Source organism: Chiloscyllium plagiosum, chromosome 25 (assembly GCF_004010195.1).
Source record: "Chiloscyllium plagiosum isolate BGI_BamShark_2017 chromosome 25, ASM401019v2, whole genome shotgun sequence".
NCBI classification, from domain to species: Eukaryota; Metazoa; Chordata; class Chondrichthyes; order Orectolobiformes; family Hemiscylliidae; genus Chiloscyllium; species Chiloscyllium plagiosum.
This window is the reverse complement of record NC_057734.1, coordinates 11,167,599-11,195,402: the sequence shown is the minus strand read 5'-3', so window position 1 is coordinate 11,195,402 and position 27,804 is coordinate 11,167,599. Positions and strand designations below refer to the sequence as shown.

The 27,804-nt window shown below is 42.7% G+C and overlaps 1 protein-coding gene across 1 annotated transcript in view; it reads left to right on the top strand.

Moving 5' to 3' along the window:
- The first annotated feature begins 12,563 nt into the window (after positions 1-12,563).
- Positions 12,564-27,804, top strand: part of LOC122562562 (unconventional myosin-Ih-like) — a 75,617-nt gene continuing 60,376 nt past the window's right edge. The window contains exons 1-5 of the mRNA XM_043715494.1: positions 12,564-12,762; positions 22,892-23,050; positions 24,665-24,780; positions 26,876-27,074; positions 27,204-27,284. Of these exons, the coding sequence (XP_043571429.1) occupies positions 22,925-23,050; positions 24,665-24,780; positions 26,876-27,074; positions 27,204-27,284 (522 nt within the window). The 5' untranslated portion in view covers positions 12,564-12,762; positions 22,892-22,924. The remainder of the gene's footprint in view (positions 12,763-22,891; positions 23,051-24,664; positions 24,781-26,875; positions 27,075-27,203; positions 27,285-27,804) is intronic.

The window sequence follows — 27,804 nt, the reverse complement described above, 5'->3', positions numbered from 1 at the left end:
TGCAGTCCTCACTTTCTCACAATCTACAAAGTACAGGTCAGAAGTGTGATAGAATATACCCCAGTTGCCTGGATGGGTGCAGCCTCAATTAGCTCGCCACCATCCAGGACAAAGCAGCCTGGTTGATTGACATCACATCCACCAGCTTCCCAGGACCTCAGACAACTTTTTATTCATGGGAAGTGGGCGTAACTGACTAGACCCAGCATTTATTGCCCATCCCTAATTGCCCAGAGGGCAGTTAAGAGTCAACCTCACTACGGTGGGCCTGGAGTCACATGCAGGCCAGACCAGGTAAGAATGGCAGTTTCCTTCCCCAAAGGACATTAGTAAACCAGATGGGTTTTTCTGACATTGACAACAGTTTCATGATCATCATTAGACTCTTATTTCCAGATTTTTTTGTTGATTTCAAATTCCACATTCTGCCATGGCAGGATTTGAACCCAAGTCCTCAGAATATTACTTGGGTCTCTGGATTCATAGTCTACTGACAATACCACTAGGCAATCGCCTCCCCCAAAAGATGACACAATGACTCTGTTCACTCTGGAGTGTAGCACACAGGTTGTCTAATGTGCTCTTCAGTGACCAGCTTCACTCAATGATATTCAGTCAGTAACAGAGATGGCAGCATCTGATCCTTGGAAGTGAGCCATACTTAGACCAGATGGAACTGTTGTTCCAAATCAGACAGAGGTTTCTTTTTGTGACAGTGACATCCTCTTGAAACAACTCAGGAAAGAGCAGCATCTCATGCACAGTAAAATCATAGTTCAATCTGCTTGGCTTCAGATTTTAGCTTCCGACTTTCCTGTTCTTAGGATGGAATTTGGGTTTCCCTTATCATGTTTTAGTGGCATCTTGTTTAGCTTGGCCTCAGTTTATCAATAAGGGAAACTGAATCCAGGAAATTCTCCTCAGAACATTGGATTGTAGCCATCAAGTGGGGGCTGGCTCTCAACATACCCTGTGACCAGCGATTGAATAAAATCAAATGGAATTCAGCCTTTTTAATGCTTTGATCCAAGGTACAGGAAAGGATGTTGTGGTTCTGTTCGCCGAGCTGGAAAGTTTTGTTGCAAACGTTTCGTCCCCTGTCTAGGTGACATCCTCAGTGCTTGGGAGCCTCCTGTGAAGCGCTTCTGTAGTGTTTCCTCTGGCATTTATAGTGGCCTGTCCCTGCCGCTTCCGGTTGTCAGTTTCAGCTGTCCGCTGTAGTGGCCGGTATATTGGACCTTGGGACGCTCCAACAACAGCATCAATGTGGGTTTCACCAGTTTTCTCATTTCCCCTCCCCCTACCTTATCCCAGTTCCAACCTACCAACTTGACATTGCCCTCATGATCTGTCCTACCTGTCCATCTTCCTTCCCACCTATCTGGTCACCCTCCTCTCCTCCTCACCTTCCTCCCAGCCCCACCCCACTCCCATTATCTCTTCACCCCCTCGGCTCGCAAGCCTCATTGTTGATGAAGGGCTCTTGCCCAAAACATTGATTGTCTTATGTGATTCCGCATGGATCATTCAGGCTCTATAGGATTCTGCTATTCTTTTGTCACTTTCTTGAGGGTCTTAGGGTGAATATTATGTAATTTAGCTCTCTGTATAAAATTAAATATTGGGGTTATTTCTAACAAATGCTTTAATGATGTTTATGTATTACGGATTGCTCAACCTAAATAATTAAATGAGAAAATGGTCTGTATAAAATTAATTGAATAATCGGATATTATTGTTTTCTATGTTCCTTTACAAAAATATGAGTTATTTTTCTTTCCTCCATAAAAGTAATTAGTCATAGAACTTAATTGAGCAGAAGCAAATAATTCAGACCACTCATCCTTTGCTTATTTCCTCAAAGCTGTGCAGATATTTCAATTTCCCTTCCTTGTCTTCAGGCATTGAAACAAATCAATTATTTTTCCAGCAGGCTTGTCCACCATCTCCAAGGCACAAATCAGCAGTGTGATGGAACACGCTCACTCGTCTTGATGGGTGCAGCTTGAAAAAACAGCCAAGAAGCCTGACCCCATTCAGGACATAGTAGCCCGCTTGAATGGCACCCATTAACCATCTTCAAAAGCCTCAAATTACCCTCCTAACAGCACTTGTGGACTGCAGTGGCTCAAGGAGGTGACTCAAGGGCAATTTTGAATGGACAATAAATTCTGACATAGCCAGTCACACACACATCTTATGAAAACAATAAGGAAGCGATTATTAATTCTGTTTCTATGCTATATCCATTTAGGAAATTTGGGTCTAACAATTTTTTGTACTTAAGAAGTTCCCCTTTAATACAACCTTCACTATTTTTCAAATAAGCTTAAATCAACATCTAACCCATGAGTACTTAGCTTGGTGTTACCAGAAGCACATGATTTCAGATCTCATTAATTGCTTAGGTCAAACTTGGAAGAACTTTAAGAACTGCACTCCATTCCAGAGGTATGAAGGGAGTGACTACATTAGACTTTGAGACAACACTTGACCATTGTGACACAAAGAAGTTTGAATAAAACGATATTCAATGGGTTCTAGCTAACATGACAGGAAGTTTGTATCAACAAATTTTCAGACTTAGCAGATTTGTCTGTATGTGCATTGCCCCATGTGCAGTATTTTTGCTCTTGACAGGATTGGGGACAGGTGTGGGATCAATTTGGGCCTACTGCCCCAGAAGCAGTTCAGATGTAGCCATGGAGTATCATTCAGAATCTGTCATTCACAGTTTCAATAACAGAAACTTTACCCTACTTCCCATGATTTAATCTTGTCCAAATAAACATGCAGGTACTGATAAAAGATCAATGGAACAATAGTTTGTTATAATCTGATAGAAATGTCAATCAATGAAAGTTAACCTTCCACTTCAGTCTATGTAAACAGAACTATGCTTACTTAATCAATAATGAGCTTTGGAACTCAATCAAGTATACGAGTGAAGCCATCTGGGAACAATATCAACAGAATCATTTGGCTAGATAATTTTCTGTTCAGATGGTCCAGCTGATACATTTATATAGTTATAAGAACAGCACATTTTCTCAAAGCATATTTCTGAATGGGTCTGATTTTCATATGCATTTGCCATTGCTATTAAATCATTCACTGGTTGGCGAGTGAGTGCAAGTTCGTGAGTGCAAGTTTCTAAGAGATTGCTGCTCATTTTTCAAACTTCACAAAATGCAGGCCCAGTTTCCTTAATATCCACAGTTCCACTATTCCAAGAACTTCTGCTGCATCCCCTGTACAGCAAGTAAATCCTTCCTTTAGCAGAGGGAACAGAACTGCTCAGAACAGTCCAGGTGTAATCCAACTAGGGTCCTACACAATTGAGGCAAGACTCAATCAAATCCTGTTGTAATAAAATATAACATGTCATTTACCTTTTGAATAGCCTGTTGCATCTGCATACAGTTTCAGTGGCTTATGAATAAGGACCCTTAGGACCCATTGGACATCAAAATTTTCCAATTTCTCACCAGTTAAGAATTCCTCTATTCCTCCATTCCTCCTAAAAAGGGAGGATAACCTCACCATATTGTATTCCATCTGTCATGCTCTTACCCATTTACTGAGTGTGTCTAAGACCCTTGAAGCCTCTGCATCCTCTTCACAACTCATATTTCCACCAAGCTTTGTATCATTCACAAACTTCGTACCATCTGGAAATATTATAATTGGTCTTCACATTCTAAGTCATTGATATAGCTTGTGAACAGATGGGGCCCAGTACTAAAACTCACAGTGCTCCACTAGTTACAGCCTGACAACCTGAGAATGACCCGTTTAGGTGTACTCTCTGCTTTCTCCTTGTCAAGCAATTCTTAATCCATATCACTTCCAACCCCATGCACTTCAATTTTATTTTACTAATATCCTCTGTGGGATATTATCAAAACATAGAACACAGTATAGTACAAGCCTTCAGCCCTTGATGTTGTGCCTATATTTTATCCTAAGCTAAGATCAAACTAACCTACATACCCTTCATTTTATTATCATCCATGTGCCTATCCAAGAGTCATTTAAATGTCCCTATTACCACCACTAGCAGTGCATTCCACGCACCTACCACTTTTTGTGTAAAGAACCTACCTCTGACATCTCCTCTAAACCTGCTTTCAATCACTTTAAAATTATGCCCCCTTGTGATAGCCATTTCTGCACTGGGAAAAAGTCTCTGAGTATTCACTCTATCTATGCCTCTCATCATCTTGCACGCCTCTACCAAACCCCGTCTCACCCTTCTTCACTCCAAGGAGAAAAGCCTTAGCTCCCTCAACCTTTTTTCATAAGACATGCCCTCCAATCCAGGCTGCATCCTGGTAAATCTCCTCTGCACCCTCTCTAAAGCTTCCACATCCTTCCTATAGTGGTGAGGTGACCAGAACTGAACACAATATCCAAATGTGGTTTAATCAGGACTCTCTAGAGCTGCAGTATAACCTCACAGCTCTTATATTCAATCACCCTGTTAATGAAAGCTAACACAATCCATCTGGGTGGTAACTTTGAGGGATCTATGACAACCGGAAGCGGCAGGGACAGGCCACTATAAATGCCGGAGGAAACACCACAGAAGTGCTTCACAGGAGGCTCCCAAGCACTGAGGATGTCACCTAGACAGGGGACGAAATGTTTGCAACAAAAATTTCCAGCTCGGCGAACAGAACCACAACAACGAGCACCCGAGCTACAAATCTTCACCCAAACTTTGTACAGGAAAGGATTCTGACAGATAGGATTTATGACTATTTGGAAAGAGATAGTTTGATTAAAGATAGTCAGCATGGCTTTGTGAGGGGCAGGTCATGCTTCACAAATCTTATTGAGTTCGTTGAGGATGTGATGAGATAAGTTGACGAGCAGTGGATGTGGTGTATATGGATTTCAATAAGGCATTTGACAAGTGTCCCCATGGTAGGTCCATTCAGAAAGTTAGGAGGTATGGGATACAGGGAAATTTGTCTGTCTGGATACAGAATTGGCTGACCGAAAGAAGACAGTGAGTGGTAGTGGTTGGAAAGTATTCCACCTGGAGGTCAGTGACCAGTGGTGATCTGTAGGGGCCTGTTATTGGGCCTCTGCTCTTTATAGTTTTTATAAATGACGTGAATGAAGAAATGGAAGGGTGGGTTAGTAAGTTTGCCGATGACAGAATGGTTGGTGGTGTTGTGAATAGTGTCGAGGGCTGTTGCAGGCTACAACAAGACATTGACAGGATACAGAGCTGGGCTGAGAAGTGGCAGATGGAGTTCAACCTGGATAAATGTAAAGTGATTCATTTTGGAAGGTTGAATGTGAATGCTGAGTACAGGGTAAAAGACAGGATTCTTGGCAGTGTGGAGGACAGAGAAATCTTGGGGTCCACGTACATGGATCCCTCAGAGTTGCCACCCAAGTTGACAGGGTTGTTAAGAAGTCATATGGTGTTTTGCCTTTCATTAACAGGGTGACTGAGTTTAAGAGCCGCGAGGTTTTGCTGCAGCTCAATAAAACTCTGGTTAGACCACACTTGGAATATTGTGTCCTGTTCTGGTTGCCTCATTATAGGAAGGATGTCAATGCTTTAGAGATAGTGCAGAGGAAATTTACCAGGATGCTGCCAGGATTGGAGGACTTGTCTTATGAAGTGAAGTTAAGTGAGCTAGGGCTTTTCACACTGGGGAGAAGAAAGAAGAGTGGTATTTTGATAGAGGTATACAAGGTAATGAGAGGCATAGATACAGTAGATAGCCAGAGAATTTTCCCCAGGGCAGAAATGGCTGTCACAAGGGGTAATAATTATAAGGAGAAAGTGAGGACTGCAGATGCTGGAGATCAGAGCTGAAAATATGTTGCTGGAAAAGCGCAGCAGGTCAGGCAGCATCCAAGGAGCAGGAGAATCGACGTTTCGGGCATGAGCCCTTCTTCAGGAATCCATTCCTGAAGAAGGGCTCATGCCCAAAACGTCGATTCTCCTGCTCCTTGGATGCTGCCTGACCTGTTGCGCTTTTCCAGCAACACAGTAATAATTATAAGGTGATGGGAGGAGAAATATAAGGGAGATGTCAGAGATAGGTTCTTTACACAGGGAGTAGTGGGTGTGTGGAATGCATTGCCAGCGGTGGTAGTAGACCCAGAGACACTAGGGACATTTAAGCGACTGCTGGACAGGCACATGGACTGCAGTAAATTGAGGGGTGTGTAGGTTAGTCTGATCTTTGATTAAGATAAATGCTCGGCACAAAATTGTGGGCCGAAGGGCCTGTACTACACTGTACTGTTCTACGTTCTATGTTCTAAATTGCCTAATCAGGTCCAGGGATGTGTAGGATAGGTGGGTTAGCCATTGCAAATGCAGGATTATGGGGGCTCTGAGTCTAGGTCTTCAGAGTGGTCAGTGCAGATGCAATAGGCAGAATGGTTTCTTTCTGCACTGTAGGGATTCTTTGATTCTACTGCACATAAGAACAGTTAGTGATGTCACACATGGGGCCCAAGTCCAGAGGTGTCTTCTTTTATCACCTATTATATTTAGGTATGTTCAATAAAGCCTGTTCATCTTCACTCAGCTGAGTGCCAACCTGATCTTACTACAGAAGGGTACTCCCTTTCTAATGCTGGTTATTTGATTGGGCATTATGTGTCTTTGAGAGACAGAACCCCTGTGGGGCCACCGATAGATTTTGGTGAGTAATGAGTATATACACCTGGGAGGCTGTCCAGCCTCCTCCTCAATCCTGTGCCATCTATCCCATCCTTGCATACTCCATTTAGTCCAGGCCACAGAGTGGGGATCAGACTTGAACCTTGCTGACCTTGATAATCACCTTCACCAGGGGGTGCAACCTTTGCCTGCTGAGCCATTGAACCATATACTTCAAGTTTCTCGGATGAGTTCCTGGGATAGTCTGGCTATTGCTGTCTGGCATCCCAGTTCCCAGGCTTCAGAAACCCATTCTAACCCAAAACTCTCCTGGCTGGATCCTATTTCATCCAACTTCCCAATGTTCACTATCCTACCTTGGCTTCTAATCTACCAACATCTTGGTGTTGACATTCTGAGCCCTGCGTTCAAGTCCCTCCACCTCCCAGTGCTCCCCTAACCCTGTGAGCTCCTCCATCTCTAGGATCCTTTGAGAACTTTGCACTCCTATTGCTCTAGCCTCTAATACATTCCCTACTGCCTTCACCCTACTATGGTAGGGCCACCCTTCTTATATTGAGACTTCTAAGTTCTGAAATTCCCTCCCTAAACACCACTGTCTCTCCACGTCCCCTTAAGGTGTTCAACCTACCTCTTCAACTGAGCGTTTTTCCACCCATTCTGCTATTTCCTTTGGATCCAGAGTCAATTTCTATCTGATTGAGGTCCTGTGAAGCATTCTTGTGCTAAAGTACTACATAAAAGCATGTTGTTGTAGCAATAGTGGGAATTCCATAGACCCACTCAGCCGTGGGACAATTTCACCAAATAACCCAGAACCAGAGCGAGATTGACACAAGCAGTGAAGCTATTGTACGAATGGCACAAATTATTTCACTCGATGTGGAAACAGAAGAGTTCACAATGATGTGGCTGGTGGTGGATTGTGAATCACAGATGACACCACAGTGTTAACCTTCCCATTAGCATGAATGAGTTGACTTGTCCTTTTGCTGCTGGGCTGTGTGATGGGGGCCTAAATGACAAGTCCAACCACTCAAGACTACAGCTTACCACTGGGCCACCATTTTCCTCAAAGGATTCACCCAATCACATCCACCATGAGATTGTTTCTGCGTGGAGAATCCGAGCTTTTGATTGGCTGGAAGACTTAATCCTGCCGAGTAAAGTGAGCATAGGAAAGAAAGTAGGATAAAGACCTGAGATTTTAATGAAGAAAAGTAATATCAAAGCTCAATTCAACAAAGGTAAGGGAAGGAAATAAAGGAATCAAAGATCAAAAAAGTGGATTTGATGTTAAATTTTGTTTTGTATAGATCCCAGTAATAATAAAAACAGATTATGAGAATTAAGTTTGTTTATTGCCAATATTTATACATCAATTTTAAACAGCTTCAGGGGAGCAACTGTTTCAGTGAATCAGCAGAATTACAAACTCAAAGGGACACCCTACCCTTTAGAAATCCTTTGCAAATGTTAGTGTGGTGTCTTACCTCAGTCAAGGGAGGCGATGTCAGACTGGTACTGCCAGTCTATTAATCAAGTAATGTTGTGGTGATCCAAGTACAAATCCTGCCATGGTGGAACCTGAATTTAATAAAAACATCTGGAATTTAATAAAAACATCTGGAATCTAGTAATAACCATGGAATTATTGCTGATAGTTGGAGGTAAACCCATCTTGGTTCACTAATGTCCTTTAATGCAGGAAGCTGAGGTTCTGGCCTACATGTGACTCCAGACCCACAAACAGGTGGATGAGGGTAAAGCGGTTGATGTGGTGTATATGAATTTCAGTAAAACATTTGATAAAGCGTTTCCCATGGTAGGCTATTGCACAAATACAGACGCATGAGATGGAGGGTGATTTAGTGGTTTGAATCAGAAATTGGCTAGCTGAAAGAAGACAGAGTGTCGTGGTTGACAGGAAATGTTCATCCTGGAGATCACTTACTAATGGTGTACCGCAAGGATCTGTTTTGGGGCCACTGCTGTTTGTCATTTTTATAAATGACCTGGATGAGGGCATGGAAGGATGGGTTAGTAAATTTGTGGATAACTCTAAGGTCGGTGGAGTTGCGGATAGTGCCAAAGGATGGTGCAGGTTACAGAGGGACATAGATAAGCTGCAGAATTGGGCTGAGAGGTGGCAAATGGAGTTTAATGTGGAAAAGTGTGAGGTGATTCACTTTGGAAGGAGCAACAGGAATAAAGAGTACTGGGCTAATGGTAAGCTTCTTGGTAGTGTCCATATACATAGATCCCTGAACGTTGTCACCCAGAGTGATAGAATTGTTAAAAAGGCATACAGTGTGTTAGCTTTTGTTGGTAGAGGGAATGAGTTTCGGAGCCACGAGGTCATGTTGCAGCTGTACAAATCTCTGGTGCGGCCGTATTTGGAATATTGCGTAGTTCTGGTCACCACATTATAGGAAGGATGTGGAAGCTTTGGAAAGGGTTCAAAGGAGATTTAATAGGATGTTGTCTGGTATGCAGGGAATGTCTTAGGGAAAGGCTGTGGCATGTGAGGCTGTTTCCGTTAGAGAGAAGACGGTTGAGGGGTGACTTAATTGAGACATGTAAGATAACCAGAGGGTTGGATAGGGTGGATAGTGAGAGCCTTTTTCCTCGGATGGTGATGGCTAGCACGAGGAGACATAGCTTTAAGTTGAGGAGTGATAGATATAGGACAGGTGTCAGAGGTAGTTTCTTTACTCAGAGAGCAGTAGGGATGTGGAATGCTCTGCCTGCAACAGTAGTGGACTCGTAAACTTTAAGGGCATTTAAATGGTCATTGGATAAACATATGGATGAAAATGGAATAATGTAGGATAGATAGGCTTCAGATTGGTTCCACAGGTCGGTGCAACATTGAGGGCTGAAGGGCCTGTACTGCACTTTAATGTTCTACGTTCTATGATATAGTTGACTTTTAACTGCCTGATGGATAATGAATGTTGGCCCAGTCAGAAATGCCCACATCCTGCGTACGAATTAGAGAATAGCACAAGTGGTCACTGGGGGAAAATATGGTGACAGATTTTGTTGGAAGTGAACCTTTCTGAACACTGCTGAATTCTGGGGCAGTGAATAGTTTGCAGATTAGGGCAGTAAGACTCTTTGCTCTCATACTCGGAAACAACTTCTGGCTGCCAGCTTTTGCAAGATTACTTGGCACAGCAGAGGGCAGCTATCCACGTACTCACAGACTGTCAAATGCAACTATTATCTTTTGACAGGCTGTGCTCTCAAATGAAGGTTTTACAAATCCAACTAGGCCAATGTTTTGAGCATCATGAGTTATTTTTTCCCTTTTGTGATACCCAGAACTGCTATCACACACAACTCAGCAACTTTACCACCACCAAATCACTCAGACATTTTTTTTTAAACTACTAACCGCCACCAGTAAAGAACCCAATTTGCTATTTACCAGCAAAACCCATAATGGGAAATGTGAACCATCAAAGGTGAAGGGCAGGTAAGGAAAGCAGGAAGAGGCTAAATCAAAATGGAGTTGGAAGGGGAAATAAAATTCAGTATACCCTGTGGTGCCCACCTGTTTCTAAAGACATCAAGATCATTGATGGATAGTGCATGGTCCTTCACCAAGGACACCTGGACACCAACCGCAGAAGAGGGGCAGGCAGCTAGCAGAGAAGGCCTCGCCCCACAGCCCGCTGCCTGGATCTATTTATAGCCAGCCTTGATCATGGGTTTTTTAGTATTACTGTGTGCAAATTGATTCTGCATTTCGTTCATTGGGACAGTGACAACACTTCAAAGTGACTTCGTTGGCTGCAAACCACTTTGCAATGTCCCTGGTGTGAAAGGCACTAAACAAATGCAAATATTTCTTTTCTGGGCTTCATAGAATTACCTAAAGGTTACAACATAAGAAGGAGGCAGTGTGGCTCAGCCAATCCATGTCAGTATGTAGTGTCCACATGATTGGCTATTCCTCAATTCGAATATGATGTGTAGTAAGGGTTATGAGTGACTCACCAGGCCAATAATCAACCTGCAGCTCTTTGGGAGCATGGGGCAGGACATTCCATGAGGTCATGGGGACCCAGAATCCAGGACCTACCTCCTTTCCTTCTCTTCTCTGCCGTTGTTCTGCCTCATCATTAAGTTGCTAATGCCAAAAAGCATGATGTAGCTCAATGGACAAGTTGTCACCAATTTGAGACTCTTCCCAGTCACTTACAGTCAATGCTGCCAGGTTTGAAGGAGAGCTTTCATCTGAGAGTTGCGAAGCCTGGTGGGAGGAGGTGTTTTTCAGCTTCTGGACACAGAATCCAGTCTATTAAAGCTAGTTTTGGAGGAGGCTTGCCTGAACGTTTGGAGATACTAGCATTTGCTGTTGTCCTTGCACTGGAACTGGGGAATGATGCAAATTATTTTTTGCTGGAATTTCCTCAGTACTCCTGCAAATTGCTGATTCACAGTCTAAAGACTGTGCATTTACCATCCACACGTCCACGTGTCCTCTCTGTTCCTGCGTCCCTTTATCCCACTTTCCTTTGTAGTTGAGGCACATGGGTTAGATGTTATCAAATGAAAGTTGATGAGTGCATGAGAGAAAAGGGACTAGAAACAGATGGCGAAAAATTGAGATGAAGTAATTGGAATAGGAGGAGACCTGCATAGAAGCAGAAAACAAGTTGCTGTTTTAATGTTACATACAATGTTGAGATGGTCTCTGTTTTAATCACTAACTCCCACACACCATTCTATAATCACAAAGCCCCCTGTGTCAAATCATTTCTCCTACCCTCTACCCTAAAACTCATCCATTTATTTCTAAAATCTATGCCCCTTTCAGTCCTAGACCTCCCAAATATTAGAAACAGAGGTTTTCACTCTGTCTCATTCCTTTCAGAATTTTAAGCATCTCCGTGAAATCACTCTTTAATCACCTACGAGTATTGAAAATGCATCTATTTTTTCAGAGGCTTTGTTTGGAATTATATTTGAAAATGAATCCACACTGTACCCTCCTTATTACCTCTGTATCATTCTCTTGTTGTACAGCCTGAATCTCTCATGTTCTGATTCAGGTAATATGTCGATTCACCCTCAAATGTTGACTTGTATACAATACTTTCTTGGCAGAAAATTCTGCATTTAAGTTATCTCCTTTGTTATGGCCTTTGTTATGGCCATTTGAAACGCTGCTTTTAAAACATTATGACTTTAAACATCCAAATCCTTCTATGCTTCCAGAGAATTATCCCACTCATCTGAAGTGTAATGATCACTTTATCTTTATCACGGTCTATCGCTGTGTATTTACCCAAGTTGAATTCCATCGGCCACTTGCCATCTTATCAATACCCTGTTGCACCTTCCTTTGATCCTTGAATGATTCGCCATGTTTTCTGTTTGAATTTTGTCCGCAATTTTGTAGCCAAACCATTAAATCCTTTAATGGATGGACACTGCAGTATCATTTGTGATAATCATTGCTTTAAATAATATTCACAGGGAACAGAAGAAGCAAAAACAAAACAATTCAAGTCCTTCTGGATCAACACCTCATTTGCCCTTTTGCACATTTAAGCTATCCTTGAACATTGCTTCCACCCTAAGCTTTTTCCACCGTAATTCAAACTGACAGCAACATTGGCCTCTCCTGCTGATTTCCTGTCCAGAGGTCAAGACCCATGCCTTACTTTCGTCTCCAAAGCCCTCCAGTTATCAGAGTGGATTGTACACACATTTCAAACATGAACCCTTCCCCCAACACCCATCCTTCATGTTGCAGTAAATAACAGTACAGGCTTCCTATTGGTTGGGCCTTAATCTCGATCCCCAAGTACTTTCCTGCACACAGATTCCCATCTCACATAATCTGCTTCTGTATGTGCAACCTACATAAGTGTACATGCCATACCCTTAAAGAGCAAAACCAGAACAAAATCCAGACCAAGACCGCAAGCAGAAAGTGGTAGGGGAAAGCATTTCATTTGATGCAAGAGAAAAAGCCAGGGTTGGAAATCAGGCAAAAGCAAGGGTGAAGACGCATTGTAGATTCATCAGATGAGAAAATCGATTTAAAGTTTTTGATGAAGATCCAATTCTGAACTGCCAACAGCAAGGTATTCAAAATATTGACCTCTTCTCTTTTTTCAGTTTCAGATTAATTTTCTGTGTTGTTTTATTCTATAATTGATTTGTTGCTGTTGATTTGTTAAGTAAAATATTATTTTGGCTGTATATCTGATCAATAATATGTCTCTGATGAAGTGTAGCATTAAATTCTAAAATACGCTTATCAATCTATTCAGGATCTCTGCTTAAAGGCAGAGAGTGTATACACTGGCTGTCAATGCCCTCTGACTTTTTAAAACTGTTGTATGGAATAGTTTAATGCCTTTTTGCAGAGCTGGTACTGTTTTTGATTTATTTGCTTTTAACAATGATTGCATTGGGTGTAAAATGTTGGTATCCTGCAGTAAAAAGAACTTGTTTTGTGTCTAACAAGATAGAAATAGTGAGACACAGGGAAGAGGTTGTCACTTCCTTTCACCAGACTTCAGTTGAGGGGAGAGGTTGAGAAGGAGAATCTCTCATGATAACTTCTGCCTGAGCAGGAACCAAAACCACGCTCTTGGTATCGCTGTGCATCACAAACCAGCTGTCCAGCCAACTGAACTAACCGCTATTCCTGTAACTTGAGAGAGGGACAGTCAGAAGAGCTAGTGCTGTAGACATAGAGATGTATAGCACGGAAGCAGACCCTTTAGTTCTACTCGACCATTCTGACCAGATATCCTAAATTAATCTGGTCCCATTTGCCAGTACCCGGCCCATATTTCTCTAAACCCTTCCTATTCATATACCCATCCAGATGCCTTTTAAATGTTGTAATTGTGCCAGCATCCACCACCTCCTGTGGCAGCTCATTCTCTACACGCACCACCCTCAGTGTAAAAAGGTTGCTCCTTAGGTCCCTTTTAAATCTTTACCCTCTCACCTTAAACCTATGCCCTTTAGTTTTGGATTTCCCTGTCCTGGGAAAAAAAGATTTTGTCTATTTACCCTATCCATGCTCCTCATGATTTTATAAACCTCTATAAGGTCACCCCTCAATCTCCGACACTCCAGGAAAACAGCCCAAGCCTATTTTGCCTTTCCCTATGGCTCAAACCCTCCAACCCTGGCAATGTCCTTGTAAATCTTTTCAGCAACCTCTCACAGTTTCACAACATGTTTTCTATAGCAGGAAGACCAGAATGTTGGTTTTTGTTGGAGTGTTGGTCTTTTGTTGCACTAGTTTCTGGATCAAGCATCGTGACAAGGAATGAGCCTCATCCCTGATGAAGGGCTTATGCCTGAAACATCGACTCTCCCGCTCCTCAGATGCTGCCTGACCTGCTGTGCTTTTCCAGTGCCACACTCTTCGACTCTGATCTCCAGCATCTGCAGTCCTCACTTTCTCCTCAAGCATCGTGACAGTCAATTTGTGTTGTTTTCCACTGTGACTGGAATTATGAAAAAACAGTGCTTGGAAAACACAGAGGGAAACCCTGCTAAATTTTGTAGGATGCACTTAAAGAAAGCCTTGGGTTATCTGTATGTTTTAGTGTTCCTAATGTTCAACATCAGTTTAGAATGTAAAACTTTTTTTAGATTAGATTCCCTACCGTGTGGAAACAGGCCCTTAGGCCAAACAAGTCCACACCGACTCTCCAAAGGGTAAACCACCCAAACCCATTCCCCAACTCTATATTTACCCCTGACTAATGCACCTAAATAGTCAATTTATCATGGCCAATTCACCTAACCTGCACATCTTTGGATTGTGGGAGGAAACTGGAGCGCCCAGAGGAAACCCACACAGACACGGGGAGAATGTGCAAACTCCACACAGAGAGTCGCCCAAGGTAGGAATCAAACCCGGGTCCCTGGTGCTGTGAGGCAGCAGTGTTAACCACTGAGCCACAGTGCCGTCCCATTGTTGTTACCACTGAGTATGGCTACAGTGAATACAGCAAAAATAAATTTTATGGCAAGTTTGTTACATACATAGAATCCCTACAGTGCAGAAAGAGGCCATTCAGCCCATTGGGTTTGTAACAATCCTCCAAAGAGCATCCCACCAAATCTACCTCCTTACCCTATAACCCTGCATTTCCAACTAGCCCGCACATCCTTGGACATGACAGGGCAATTTAGCATGGCCAATCCACCTAACCTTTGAACTAAGAGAAGAAACCAGAGCACCTGGAGGAAACTCACATAGACATGGTGGAGAACAGGCAAACTCCACACAGACAGTCATCTGAGGGTGGAATTGAACCCAGGTCCCTGGTGTTCTGCATCAGCAGTGCTAACCACAGAGTCACTGTACCAATACATGTGGGAAAGAAAAGAAGGAAATGTTGACAGAGTGAGATGATGAGGACAGGAGGAAATTCGCGTGGAGCACCAAGACTACCATTGACCTGTTGGGCTCAATGGCCTGTTTCTGTGCTGGAAATACTGTGTAAATGTACTCAGACAGTAAATATAACATTATGGGATCTGTTAGTGTGCTTCACATGGCAGAGACAGGACTGGGGACGATTACCTAGGGGTAATAATTGACTAAGGCCATTTGAAAGTATTTTCTAAGAGATGGATTTAGACACTCTTCAAGGTAGAGGAGATGTAATAAGTTGGGATGTTTAAGATGACAATTTCCAAGTGCGGGACTGTTATCTTCGAAGGCTCTGATATCGGTAATAAGACAAAGAAAAGCCAGACCAACACCCCCACATAATCGCTGCAATGTAGCCACCAAGAATCTTCTTCCCTGAGCCTACAAGAGTATCCAGGGTCAGGGGTAAGTTCACGATTTATTGAAAATGGCTGCAACTTCTGAAATGTTAAGATGGTTTCTGTTGACTTTATCTTTTGAGGGAGTAATTTTCCGACCCACAAAATCTCGGGATTGAGACATTTACTATTTAAGCTCTCTCACAAAGGAGACACCTCTACATTTTCTCAATGAAACTAATATATTGCAGTTAGCTGTGATTAGGTGCTTATCCAAATTCAGGTAAAACACTTGTCAAAGATATTTCCTTTTGCCTTAACAAGTGATTATAGTGGGAAATGCTTGCAGTCAGTTCAAACTGGTTATACTTATGACGTTAGGGCCTGTATTTCCTGTGCTTAATACCTGGTGAAAGAGAAAGGAAAATATACACAGTGACCTGAGACACCAGCTCTCCTTCAGTTTCCTTTTAAGTTCTGGAGCCTCCCCCAACACACACAAGTTAATATCGGTAATTTAAACAAGGTTGGGAATGGCATTCTGGGTTTACTTTTCTTTTTCACCTACATTGAGGGCCTTTCCGAAAAGGTGGGCATCAATGGTTGTTAAACATCCAAGTAATTCAAATCCTAAGGGGCCAGTGCTATTGAATTGTGTTCCTCTTTCTTTCATTCTTTCCACCCAAAACACCAAAATGTTTTTATTTTGTCTCTCTGTTTGTGTGTGTCTAGGGGTTTTCGAGGTGGTAGAATTTTAAGAAGTAGACTCTATGTCATTAGTTCATAGTGTTTACCTGTGGCTACAATTTATAATAAATAGTAGTTCTTGTTCAATAACTGGTCTGTGTTTTCTGCTAACCTTTGTCTATCCAACATATAAATTGGGAACATTTGTAGTCTGAGAATTTTTTTTTAAATTTTTATAACCAACTTTGGGGATCATGGAGTTTGATTTCAAACACACTACCCAAGTGGGGCATACCATAAATGATAAGTTTAATCTTTGCTGATGCTTACTGTCGTGCTTAGTCACTGAAATATACTCATAGGAGGCTGCAGATGCTCTTTCACAATAGAACATAAGTTTATTGTAAAAAATACACAAAGCTTATATATATATATTTCTAAAGATCTCAAGACAACAGCATAGTAAAGCTTCACATTGATCCAAAACTCTCAGCTATTACAGATACTCAGTTCCAGAGAACATTTAACTGATTCCTCCTAGATTATTTTCCTTGGACTGTGGAGACGGTTCTGCAATTCCTTTCCAGTTTCACTAGCATGAACTTTTCACAATTCTGAAGACCTAAGCTTTTTCTGTCAAACTTTCAACTTGAAAGCTTTTATTGAAGCGCTCCCAGTGTGGAAACTTATGAACCAGCAACAGTTTGGATGTCGTGACTGTTCTCCTGTACTAAACTCGGTTTGGCTGCTAGGAGAAACATTTATCCGTTCTGAATTTTTTTTATTTATCATGAGTCATGTATATCGCTACCTGAGCCATTATTATTGCCCATCCCTAGTTGCCCTTGAGAAGGAGGTGGTGAGCTGCCTTCTTGAACCACTGCTGTCCACCTGCTGTGGGTTGACCCATAATCCATTAGGGAGGGAGTTCCAGACTTTTGACCCATTGACACTGAAGGAATGACGATACATTTCCAAGTCAAAATGGTGAGTGGCTTGGAGGCAAAATTGTAGGTTGTGGTGTTCCCATGTATCTGCCGCCCTTCTCCTTCTATACAGAAGTGGTCGTGGGATGGAAAGTTGCATCTAAGGATCTTTGGTGAATTTCTGCAGTGGTTCTCGTAAATGTACACGCTGTTCCTACAGAGCATCGATGGTGCAGAGTGTAAGTGTTGAAGGTAAGGATGTAGTGCCAATCAAGCAGTTGCTTTGTCCTGGATGGTGTCAAGCTTTTTCAATGGTGTTGGAGCTGCTGCCATCCAAACAAGTGGGGAGTATCCCATTACACTTCTAACATGTGCCTTGTAGATGATGGGGAAGTTTTGAGAAGTCATGAGGTGCATTACTCACTGGAGGATTCTGGTAGCCATAGTATTTGTATGGTGTGTATGGGTTCTCATCAATGGTAAGCCACAGGATGTTGGTAGTGATGGAATCAGCTTTGATACTGCCCTTGTTGATTAATGGCAATAGTTTTCTCTTGTTGGAGATTGTCATTGCCTGGAACTTGTGTGGCATGAATGTTATTTGCTACTTGTCAGTTCAAGCCTGGATATTGTCCAGATCTTGTATTTGAACATGGACTGCTTCAGTATCTGAGGAGCCACAAATAGTTCTAAACATGGTGCAAGCATCGGTGGACATCCCTACTTCAGACCTTATGATGAAGGGAAGATCATTGATGAAGCAGCTGAAGATGGTTGGACCAAGGACACTGCCCTGAGGAACTCCTGCAGAGGTGACCTGGAGCTAAAAAGACTGACCTTCGACAACCAAAACCAGATTGCTTTGTTCTGGAATGATTCCAACCAGCAGAGAATTTTCTCCCTGATTCCCATTGACTCCATTTTTGCAAGGCCTCCTCAATGACACACTCCATCAAATGTGGGCTAGATGTCACAGCGGTCATTCTCAACCCCTGATCTTCTGAACTGAGACCTTGAACCTTCTATTTTAAAGTCAAACTAAAACTAATAGCATTCTGGTCTGTTATAAATTCTGCAATATTAACACTTTATCAACTAACACCTCAAGGGTTCTCCCAGATATTTGACTCTAGTGACATGCTTTCTTGGACACTTAAGGACGCTTTTCTAAGTGATATTTTGACTTTTTTTTAGAAAAAGAGCCTGACAAAGTATACAAGAAACAGGGACTGGAATGGATTGTCAGCTTCAGCCCACTCTGACATTTAAAATTATTGTGTCTGATCCTCAGCCTTAACTCCCTTCCTTCCCACTCCCAGAATCCCTTGATTCACCGAGAGATCATAAATCTGCCTATCGTGACCTTATGTATCTCGAATGAAGCAACATCCACATTCTTCTGGAGCAAAAAATTCGAAAGATTCATAACGCTTTGAGTGAAGACCTTTCTCTTCATCTCAAGTCCAGTCTACATTGTGTATGTGATGGTTTAACAAAGTGTGGAGTAAAATATATATTGAGGTAAAAACAATGACTGCAGATCATTGCCTGTCCGAGGCCTGTCCTCGGATGCTGCCTGAATTGCTGTGCTCTTCCAGCACCACTGATCCAGAACCTAAAATATATATTGGTCTACAGCGATAGCATGAAATGTGATCATAGTCTATCATCAGTCTATGTTTGTGCTATGTCAGGTGCTGGTGGGTGCCCCAGTCTCTCCTGATGTCATGAACACTCGTACAGTATAGACCATGCCATTTTGTAACCTCTGTGTCAGATTCCAAACTCCTTCTTGAGGGATTTAGCCTTTCATCCTAACGAATGGAAAATAGTTTCCTCAGTTGATATAAAGAGAATGCTTCATAAGATTTATTTTGTCATTTGAAAGTAAGTGCAACTGCAACATGATTCTTGTGTTTGTCTCAGGAAATCATTGAAGGGAAATATTTCATATTTTTAGAAACCTGGACAACAAAGAGTTTTCTAATTAAAGCTGAAACAATCAGAGATTATGGAACCTGCATTTCCTGTTGGTGGTCACAGGAGGCTCTTTCCCTTGGGCGACAGATTGAGTAGCTCTTTCTGGGCAGTGGGTTTTCTGCCAATTGGCCTTTCTGCCAATTCTAGCTTTGGCGATAATTTCCCTTCACTCCTCACTCTGACTGGGCCCTCCCCATCACATCTTTTCTTTTCTCTCGGTCTCGCTCTCCAGTCAAATTCAACTGTGAGAGGCACAAAACGATTGGGCACAGATCAAATGCCCAATATACACCCAGTTTGAAATTTCTCCTCATTTTCCATGGAGCGGAGAGTTAACAACAGCTTGCTGATTACATGAACATATAACACACAAATAGCAGCAAGGTTAGACCACTCAAGGCAACTATGTCATTCACTAAGGTCATGGCCAATCTGATAACATCAGTTCCTGCTAACGTTTCAAACCCTCACTTATCAAGATTCTATCTATCTCTGACTTAAATTCATTCAAGGACCCTGCTTCCACTGCCTTTTCAGGAAAAGAGCTCCAAATATTCACAACCCTCTGAGGTTAAAAAAAACAATCATCTTTAGCCCTGCTTTGAATGAATGGCTGACCCCCTTCTAGATTTTCCCATAGGATAAAACAATATTCCACATGCACCTTGCCAAGACCCCGCGGGACCTCATATATTTAAGTCAAGCCGCCTCTTACTCTTCTAAACTCTAGTGGATACAAGCTGAGCCTGTCCAACCTCTCCTCATTGGACAACAGCCCATTCCCGGTATTAGTCCAGTAAATCTTTTTCAAGCAATTTCCAACACACTTACAATCTTCCTTCAATAAGGTGATTGATAATGTGCACAGTACTCCTGATGCAATCTCACCAGTGTCTTGTATAACGGAACCTTATTTTTGTATTCAATCTCTTCATGATAAATGACATTCTATTAGCTTTCCTAATTATTTGCTCTCCCTGCATGCTAGCCTTTATGATTCCTGCAGCTTTAGTGTTGTAAAAAGATTCCAAGGTGCTTTGAGGGAGATCTTACGAACAAAATAAAGCATGTGGGACGATATTAGGATACATGGCCAAAAGGTCGGTTTGAAGCAGTATCCCTGGAGGAGAGGAGGTAGAGAGACGAAAGCTTTTGGGTAGGAATTTCAGAGCTTAGGGCCTAGGTAACTGGGGTACACGGCCACCAGTGTGGGAGCTGCAACAATCAGATTTCCACAAGAAGATCCATTAACGTCAGTCCTGTACCCACGCCAAAGTTGAACTTTAATCTTCTAATACTTATCTCTCTACTTATCCCTCAACAAAGGTCATTAAAGCAGATCAATTAGTCACTTTCTTGTTGCTGTCTGTGGGAGCTTGCTGCGCTCAAGTTGGATGCTTAATTTTCAATGGTGCCTAGATTTCTAAAGTTGTTCATTGGCTGTATGGTGTTTTGGGATATTCTAAGGTCATGAAATCCAAGTTATAGCCTGCAATTTGCTTAGGGAGGCACATTGTATTTTACCAGTACTGATCAATGATTAGGTGAGTCCAAGGGGTTCGGGTTGTGCTAAACATTAAGAAATATGTATATTTTTAAAGAGTTGCTCACACCCTAATATAGTAAACAAAACAAACAAATTCCTCTCTGATACCAATTCCCTAGCTGGCCTTCGGCAATTAATTATTGTGAGCAAATTTGAAAAAATATCTCTTGAATATCTCATGCTATCAAGTAGAACTCACTTGTGTTCATATTTTGCAGGGTGGATGCATATTGTGCTAATGTTTGAGGCCTTGAACTATATTTAACCATCATGTTGATATCCTGCTTAATGGGAAACAATAGGAACTAAGCAGCTTCTATGAAATACATAGGACACTCTCCCAATAACAAGCTTCTAGCACTGATTCTCATTCTGTCCTCCCACTTGCCCTGAAAACATTCATTCAAGCCATCATAAGATGCCATGCCGCATAAAATCCTTCTGCTCAAGAAACTATCTTTGAGGAAAGCCTAAATCATGAGTGTCTCAGGCTTTTTTGATCATGGTTATAGTCAGATTCTGGATCAGTGGTGCTGGAAGAGCACAGCAATTCAGGCAGCATCCGAGGACAGGCAAAATCGACGTTTCGGGCAAAAGCCCTTCATCAGGAATAAAGGCAGAGAGCCTGAAGCGTGGAGAGATAAGCTAGAGGAGGGTGGGGGTGGGGAGAGAGTGGCATCTGTTCTAACTTGTATATGCACACTCTCCAGCAGTGTTTGTGGAATGGAATCAGTGACCGCAACTGCGGCTCATCTGCTTGCTTCTGGAACAATGTTAAAATCCAATGATGTTAAAAATTACACAACACCGGGTTATATAACTTGGTTTTGTGTTATTTTTAACTTTGTTCTTTCCAGTCCAACACCAGCACCTCCACATCACAAATCCAATGAAAGCATTTTCTATCTCTGTCCGGATTGAGAGCAGTCGATTCAGCCTAGGCCTGACTGCAGCTGTACAACTCCGGTCCACACCAGGCAGAATTTATTCTCCCCTTCTGCCTTTCACTAGCAACCTTCTCCATCTTGTTCTTCCAGCCCCAAAGACACCTCCTAACTGGGGCATTAGTTGGTCATTGGATAGTGAGCTGTTCGAAACGCAGAAAGGGCTAACAGCTAAGAGGTACCAGCCTGCACCAAATAAACTGATTTAATTTATTTGATTTATTGTTGTCACATGTATCTAAGTACAGTGAAAAGTTTTGTTTTGCCAGCAGTACAGACACAACATACAAAGACATACAAATCACAGGGTGTTTAGACAGAGTAAGGAATACAAGGTTACGGCCGCACAGTAGGTGCACAAAAACAAGATCGATATTAGATTTGAAGTTATGGGGTCCATTCATCAGTCTAATAACAGCAGGGAAGAAGCTGTTCTTGAACCTGTTGGGGTGTGTGTGTGTGTGTGTTCAAGCTTCTGTATTTTCTACCCGGTGGAAGAGGTTGGAAGAGATTATAACGGAGTGGGAGGGGTCTTTGATGATGTTGGCAGCCTTTCCACATCAAGGAGAAGTGTAATTGGAACCCATGGATGGGAGGTTGGCTTTTGTGATGGTCTGTATAATGTACACAACTCTCTGTCGTTCCTTACTGTCCGGGGCACAGCAGTTGCCATACCAAGCAACTGCACATCCAGATGGAATGCTTTCTATGGTGCATTTATAAAAGTTGGTGAGGGTTCTTATGAACATGCTGAATTTCTTAAGCCTCCTGAGGAAGAAGAGGTGTTGTTGTGTTTGTTTAACCGCTGCATTGATGTGGGGAGAATTGCCGCAGCTCGACAATGCAGCTCGCCATTCCTTTCTCAAGGACCGCTAGGGCTGGGCAATAATTGCTGACCCAGCTGACATATCCCACATCCCATCAATGACTGTTTTTAAAAATGCAGGTACATGTGAACTGCATCTGTTGTTCCCTTTCTAGTTCATTGACAGTTGAGACAGTTCAGTAATGCCTCCGACTGAAGATCATTCGACCCAGTACAAGGCAGTGTTTAAACCTTAGGTCTTCTGGAGTGTGTGACTTAGCGATATCCAATTGCATTCAAGTTATATGATGATCAACATTCGCACTACTCCCAGCAGAAACACTCCTTCCAAGCTCATGATTGACTAGTGACTATCTAATGCTTGTTATTCTTCAGTCAGTGCAAATGTATTTTTTATTTCTTGTCCTACATACTAATGAAACTCACTTCAGTGTATATTTTCTATTTACTGAGAGCAGCTATTTCTAGTTCTCAAAAGGATGTTGACAGGAATTGAGTTGTTTACATCTCAGAGGAGACAATCTCCTTTTTTCTCTCTCTCTGTCTTTTCTCTTTCAGAACAGAGAAGTGGGCAGTAGATTCCACATTAACATGGAAGGAGCTCTGACAGCTCGCGACAGAGTGGGAGTACAAGACTTTGTCCTGCTCGATTCTTACACCAGCGAGATTTCCTTTCTGGACAACCTTCGCAAACGCTTTCGGGAGAACCTTATCTATGTAAGCACAACTTTATATCATGTGCTTTCACAAGAAAACATGTTCATTGTTTGCCCAAGCTAGACGCACTACATGAAGTAGATTAAATTTATCTTGAATACAATTCTTATTCCTCATGTTCTGAAACACACCATCGTAGGTAGCAGCAAGGCAATTCATATTCACATGTTACCCAGGCACTAATAACCAACACGTGGATTCCATCACTTAATTCCCACAACATGATTGTCCTCACCTTCTTTTAGGTACCTCCCCTTCAACACCAAACATGTAACACCTTCGATGGAATAAACCACCCTAAGGTCATTCACAGGGACCCTAGACATACAGACGTGCCATTGGGTGCAATATAGAGACATTAGGTCAGGTGAAAGAGTAGGATTTTAGCCATCTTTTTAAGATGTGCAGGAGATGCTGAGACTAAAATTTCATAAGAAATAGGACTCAGGAGTTGGGCATTTGGCCCCTCAAACCTGCTCTGCCATTCAACAAGATCATGGCTGATCTGATTTTACCCTCAACTCTATGTTCCTGTATATCCCTGATAATCTTTTATCCCTGAAACACAGCTCAGTGTTTCTCTTTTAGACCCCGAGAGAAGCTGCTTTCTTTCTGCTGGAATGCCTCAGACCAATTGGAACTAGAGCCTTTGGTCAGTGTTGACCCCATCAAAGTGTTCCATGGTCATGGGGAGATTCAGTCTTTAGCCTAAAATTGATGAGCATGATGATCACTATCTGTATGGTTAAAAATCATACAACACCAGGTTATAGTCCAACAGGTTTATTTGGCAGTACTAGCTTTCGGAGCGCTGCTCCTTCATCGGGTAGCTGAACCTCCTCAACATCATTATCCGCATGGCTCAGGCAGAGAGATCCCCTACAAAAATGCCCCTTTAGAAACTAGTGGTGGGGGGAGGCTGAGATCCAGTGCATTCATGTTCCAAACGAAAACACCAGCCTTCCACAAGCTTTGGCCCAGGCGAGCAACTATGGACATCAAATGGAGATTATCCCACTCACTGAGGGACTCAGGTCAATGCCAAGGTTCGGAGTCCTGGGCAAGTTATCAGTCCACCCCTCCACACTCACCCCTAACCAGACCAGTGTTAGGCTCACACGTCCAGAATGCTGTCACTGAGACCTCTGCCAACAAACATACAATTCCTGGTGAGGTCAGAGGTCAGGCACAAATCCAGAGTAACAACCAGATTAATGGGCTGAGAAAATTCAGGTGGTCTAGATCCAACCAGACCCCTAACTGGTGTTTTATCAGGGACTGTTTACAGGAATGTCTATAGATATATGGTAACTGTATTTATAGAGATTTTCTGCTCAGACATGTTTTGACACACTTCAAGAACAGATGGATCTTTACCCAAATCCTCTCAACCAGAGATAGTGGCATTACCACTGCACTACAACAGCACTCACCTTGCATTGATATAGCACTTTTACCACTGAGACATCCCCAGGTGCTTGGTTGGAAGGTTTAGACTCACTTAGCGTGACATAAAACTTTGGAACACACTGAAGTAAGGTCCCATTGGCAAATGATTGTGGAAGAGCATCACATTGTAACCTTCCTCTAATTGAAATCTCTTCTATTCTTCAGACATATATAGGGACTTTGTTGGTGTCTATGAATCCATATAAGGAGCTGGATATATACACACACAAAAAGAAGGAGCTATACCAGGGGGTGAACTTCTTCGAACTCCCTCCTCATATGTGAGTCATATAAATTGTGAATTTCGCTTTCACCTTCTCAGCAATGTTTCCCGCCACCTTTGACAGCGCAGGGCGTGAGGACAGGGAGACAAACTACCCCCAGCACAGCCACTACCAGTCGTAGAGGAGTTGGCCACCCATTTCCTCCAGCTTGCCCCTCCATTGAAGCATGGTTGATCGATGCCCAACTCTATATGCCCACCTTTGCCCCCACCGAATCCCTTGATGATGTTGATTATCAAAGGCAGATCCACAAATGGAGCCAAATCTGCATCTTAGACCATGCAGTGTCAAGACTGTTCGTTTTTCAGAAACGGCACAGGAAGTTCCTCCTCTCCCTAGGCAGTGATGTGTGGGGGTGCTATTGATACCCACCACAGCCAGAGGTTTCCTCTGCTCACTGCATTCCTGCAATATTGCCAATATACAGGATATATTCTTCACGTTTGCTACTTCTTGTATGTTGAATATGTCCAGTGTTTTATTACAAGAAGCAATCCACAATAAGCTTTACATGGTTAAGGTGTCACTGATGTATGCCTTGCCCCATCCTGACCTGCTCTTTATTTCAGTGCAGAATGATCTGACCTCTGTTGTTAAAGCTGGCTTCAGTCTTGCTAGAGACAGGTCAACATCAGTGAGGATTCCTGATGGTAATCCAGTTATCAGTGCTGGAATCGATCTGTGGTGAAGCCACCAACAGATTGAATTTTTTGGCTTCCTCTCTGCTGTAAATGAATGGCCTCTTGATGGTGTCATGTGCCATTGTTCTGTGTTTTCTAGAAGCATGGATCAGGCATTTTGAAACACTGTTTTCAAAAATTAACCTTGGCACATATAATTCTCATCTCTGTGAGGGATTAAGTAGAAATCACTCTGGATCACAGACGAGGATTGTTATAAGTCATCAAGGTTCTAGATGTAGGTTTGCTCGCTGAGCTGGAAGGTTTGTTTTCAGACGTTTCATCACCATACTAGGTAACATCTTCAGGGAGCCTCCGAGTAAAACACTGGTGGTGTAGCCCACTTTCTATTTATATGTTTGAGTTTCTTTGGGTTGGTGACATCATTTCTTATGGTGATGTCATTTCGTGTTCTTTTCCTCAGGGGGTGGTAATTGGGACATACTGGTAGAAAACTAGCCACCAGGATACATAAATATCAACTAGCCACAAAACGACATGACCCTCTGTCACTAGTATCCTTATATGTGGATGAGGAACGACACCACTTCGACTAGGACAACACATCCATTCTAGGACAAGCCAAACAGAGACACACACGAGAATACCTAGAAGCATGACATTCCAACTGAAACTCTATCAACAAACACATTAACTTGGATCCCATTTACCATCCCCAAGAAAAAGAACAGGAAATGACATCACCATAGGAAATGACATCACCAACCCAAGGAAACTCAAATATATAAATAGAAAGCGGGCCAAACCACCAGTGCTTCATTTGAGGGCTCACTGAAGATGCTACCTAGTATGGTGACAAACCATCTGAATATGAACCTTCCAGCTCAGCAAGCAAACCTACATCCAGAACCTCAACCTGAGCTACAACTCTTCTCAAAACTCGTTAAGTCATCAAAGTGTCTGTGGGATGTGATCGCAGTTTGTATTGGTTGCTTCAGGGGAGGGAGGGAAGCTGTGACTGGCCCTGCTCGAAAGGGGATGTTTCTCTTCACTCACAGGACCTGGGCCAGCATTTATTGCCCTTTCCTAGTTGCCCTCGAGGGGGTTAGAGTGAGCTGCCTTCTTGAACCTCTGCAGTCCATGTGCTGCAGGTTGACCCATAACACACAGTGAGAAGGGAATTCCAGATATTGACCCAACGACAGTGAAGGAACAGTAAAGGGATGTTGAACTTTTGTGGTATTGTTAGGTCAGGACTTCCAGTACCAAAGGAGATGAAGGAATGGGTATGAAATGCCCAGGTTAGGTGTATGGTATTGGCACTCTCCTCCTGTCCTTGTGGTGGTTCATGGGTCTGAGAGCAGGGGTGACAGGGGAGGAATGGAATGAGTGAATCACTCGGGGAAGGTGAGCTGTACCTCACATCCATCTGCCTCATTCCCCTACTCCAGCTATGCTATTGCTGACAATGCCTATCGGGTGATGTGCACTGAGTACACCAACCACTTCATCCTGATTTCGGGGGAGAGTGGAGCGGGGAAGACAGAAACCTCAAAAAAAATCCTCGAGTTCTATGCCAAGACCTGCCAGACCACAGAACAGCTGCAGGTGGTGCGAGATCGCCTCCTACTGTCCAACCCTGTACTCGAGGTGAGCAGCTATTCCATGGTCTTAGTAAAGATGAAAGCTCATCCTTCCCTGCGCCCATCCCTGTGCCCCTGTAAACATTGTTTCCAAAAAAAAAGAGCTTGCAATAGTTTGTGTTGTGTTTAATTCCAGGCTTTTGGGAATGCCAAGACCCTGAGGAATGATAACTCTAGCCGCTTTGGAAAATACATGGATATCCAGTTCAGTTACACGGTATGAGTGCCATTTTGGTTTTAATTTATAAACCAAGGAGAGGGATCAAATCTGCAAGGCATCCAACATCAAGAATCAAAGAGAAGATATGTAGGGGTGTGGGATAGATGTAGAATTAGAAATAGGTTTTATTGTCACATGTATTCGAGTGCAGGAACACAGTGAAAAGTGTACAAAGTCACCATTCCTGACGCCATTTTATGTACAAAGGTACCTAGGCAGAAAATCTTAGATACAATGTAGAAAAGTAAAGAAATAACAGTTAAATGTTACAGTTCTTCTGTAGAAGTAGAAAAGTAAAGTTAAAAGTTCAGCGATACAGTCCTTTAGCTGTGGGTCTGCAGATGCTTCACATTAGGCTTTCCCATGTGGGCTTGTTCTCTCCCCCAGTGCTGGGAACAATCTCTACGCCCACCCCATGCTGGGCTCTTCCCCCCCCATGCTTGGCTCATTCTCTCCCCCCAACCAACGTGCAGCACTCATTTTCCACACACTCCCCCCCGCCCCCACCGTGCTGGGC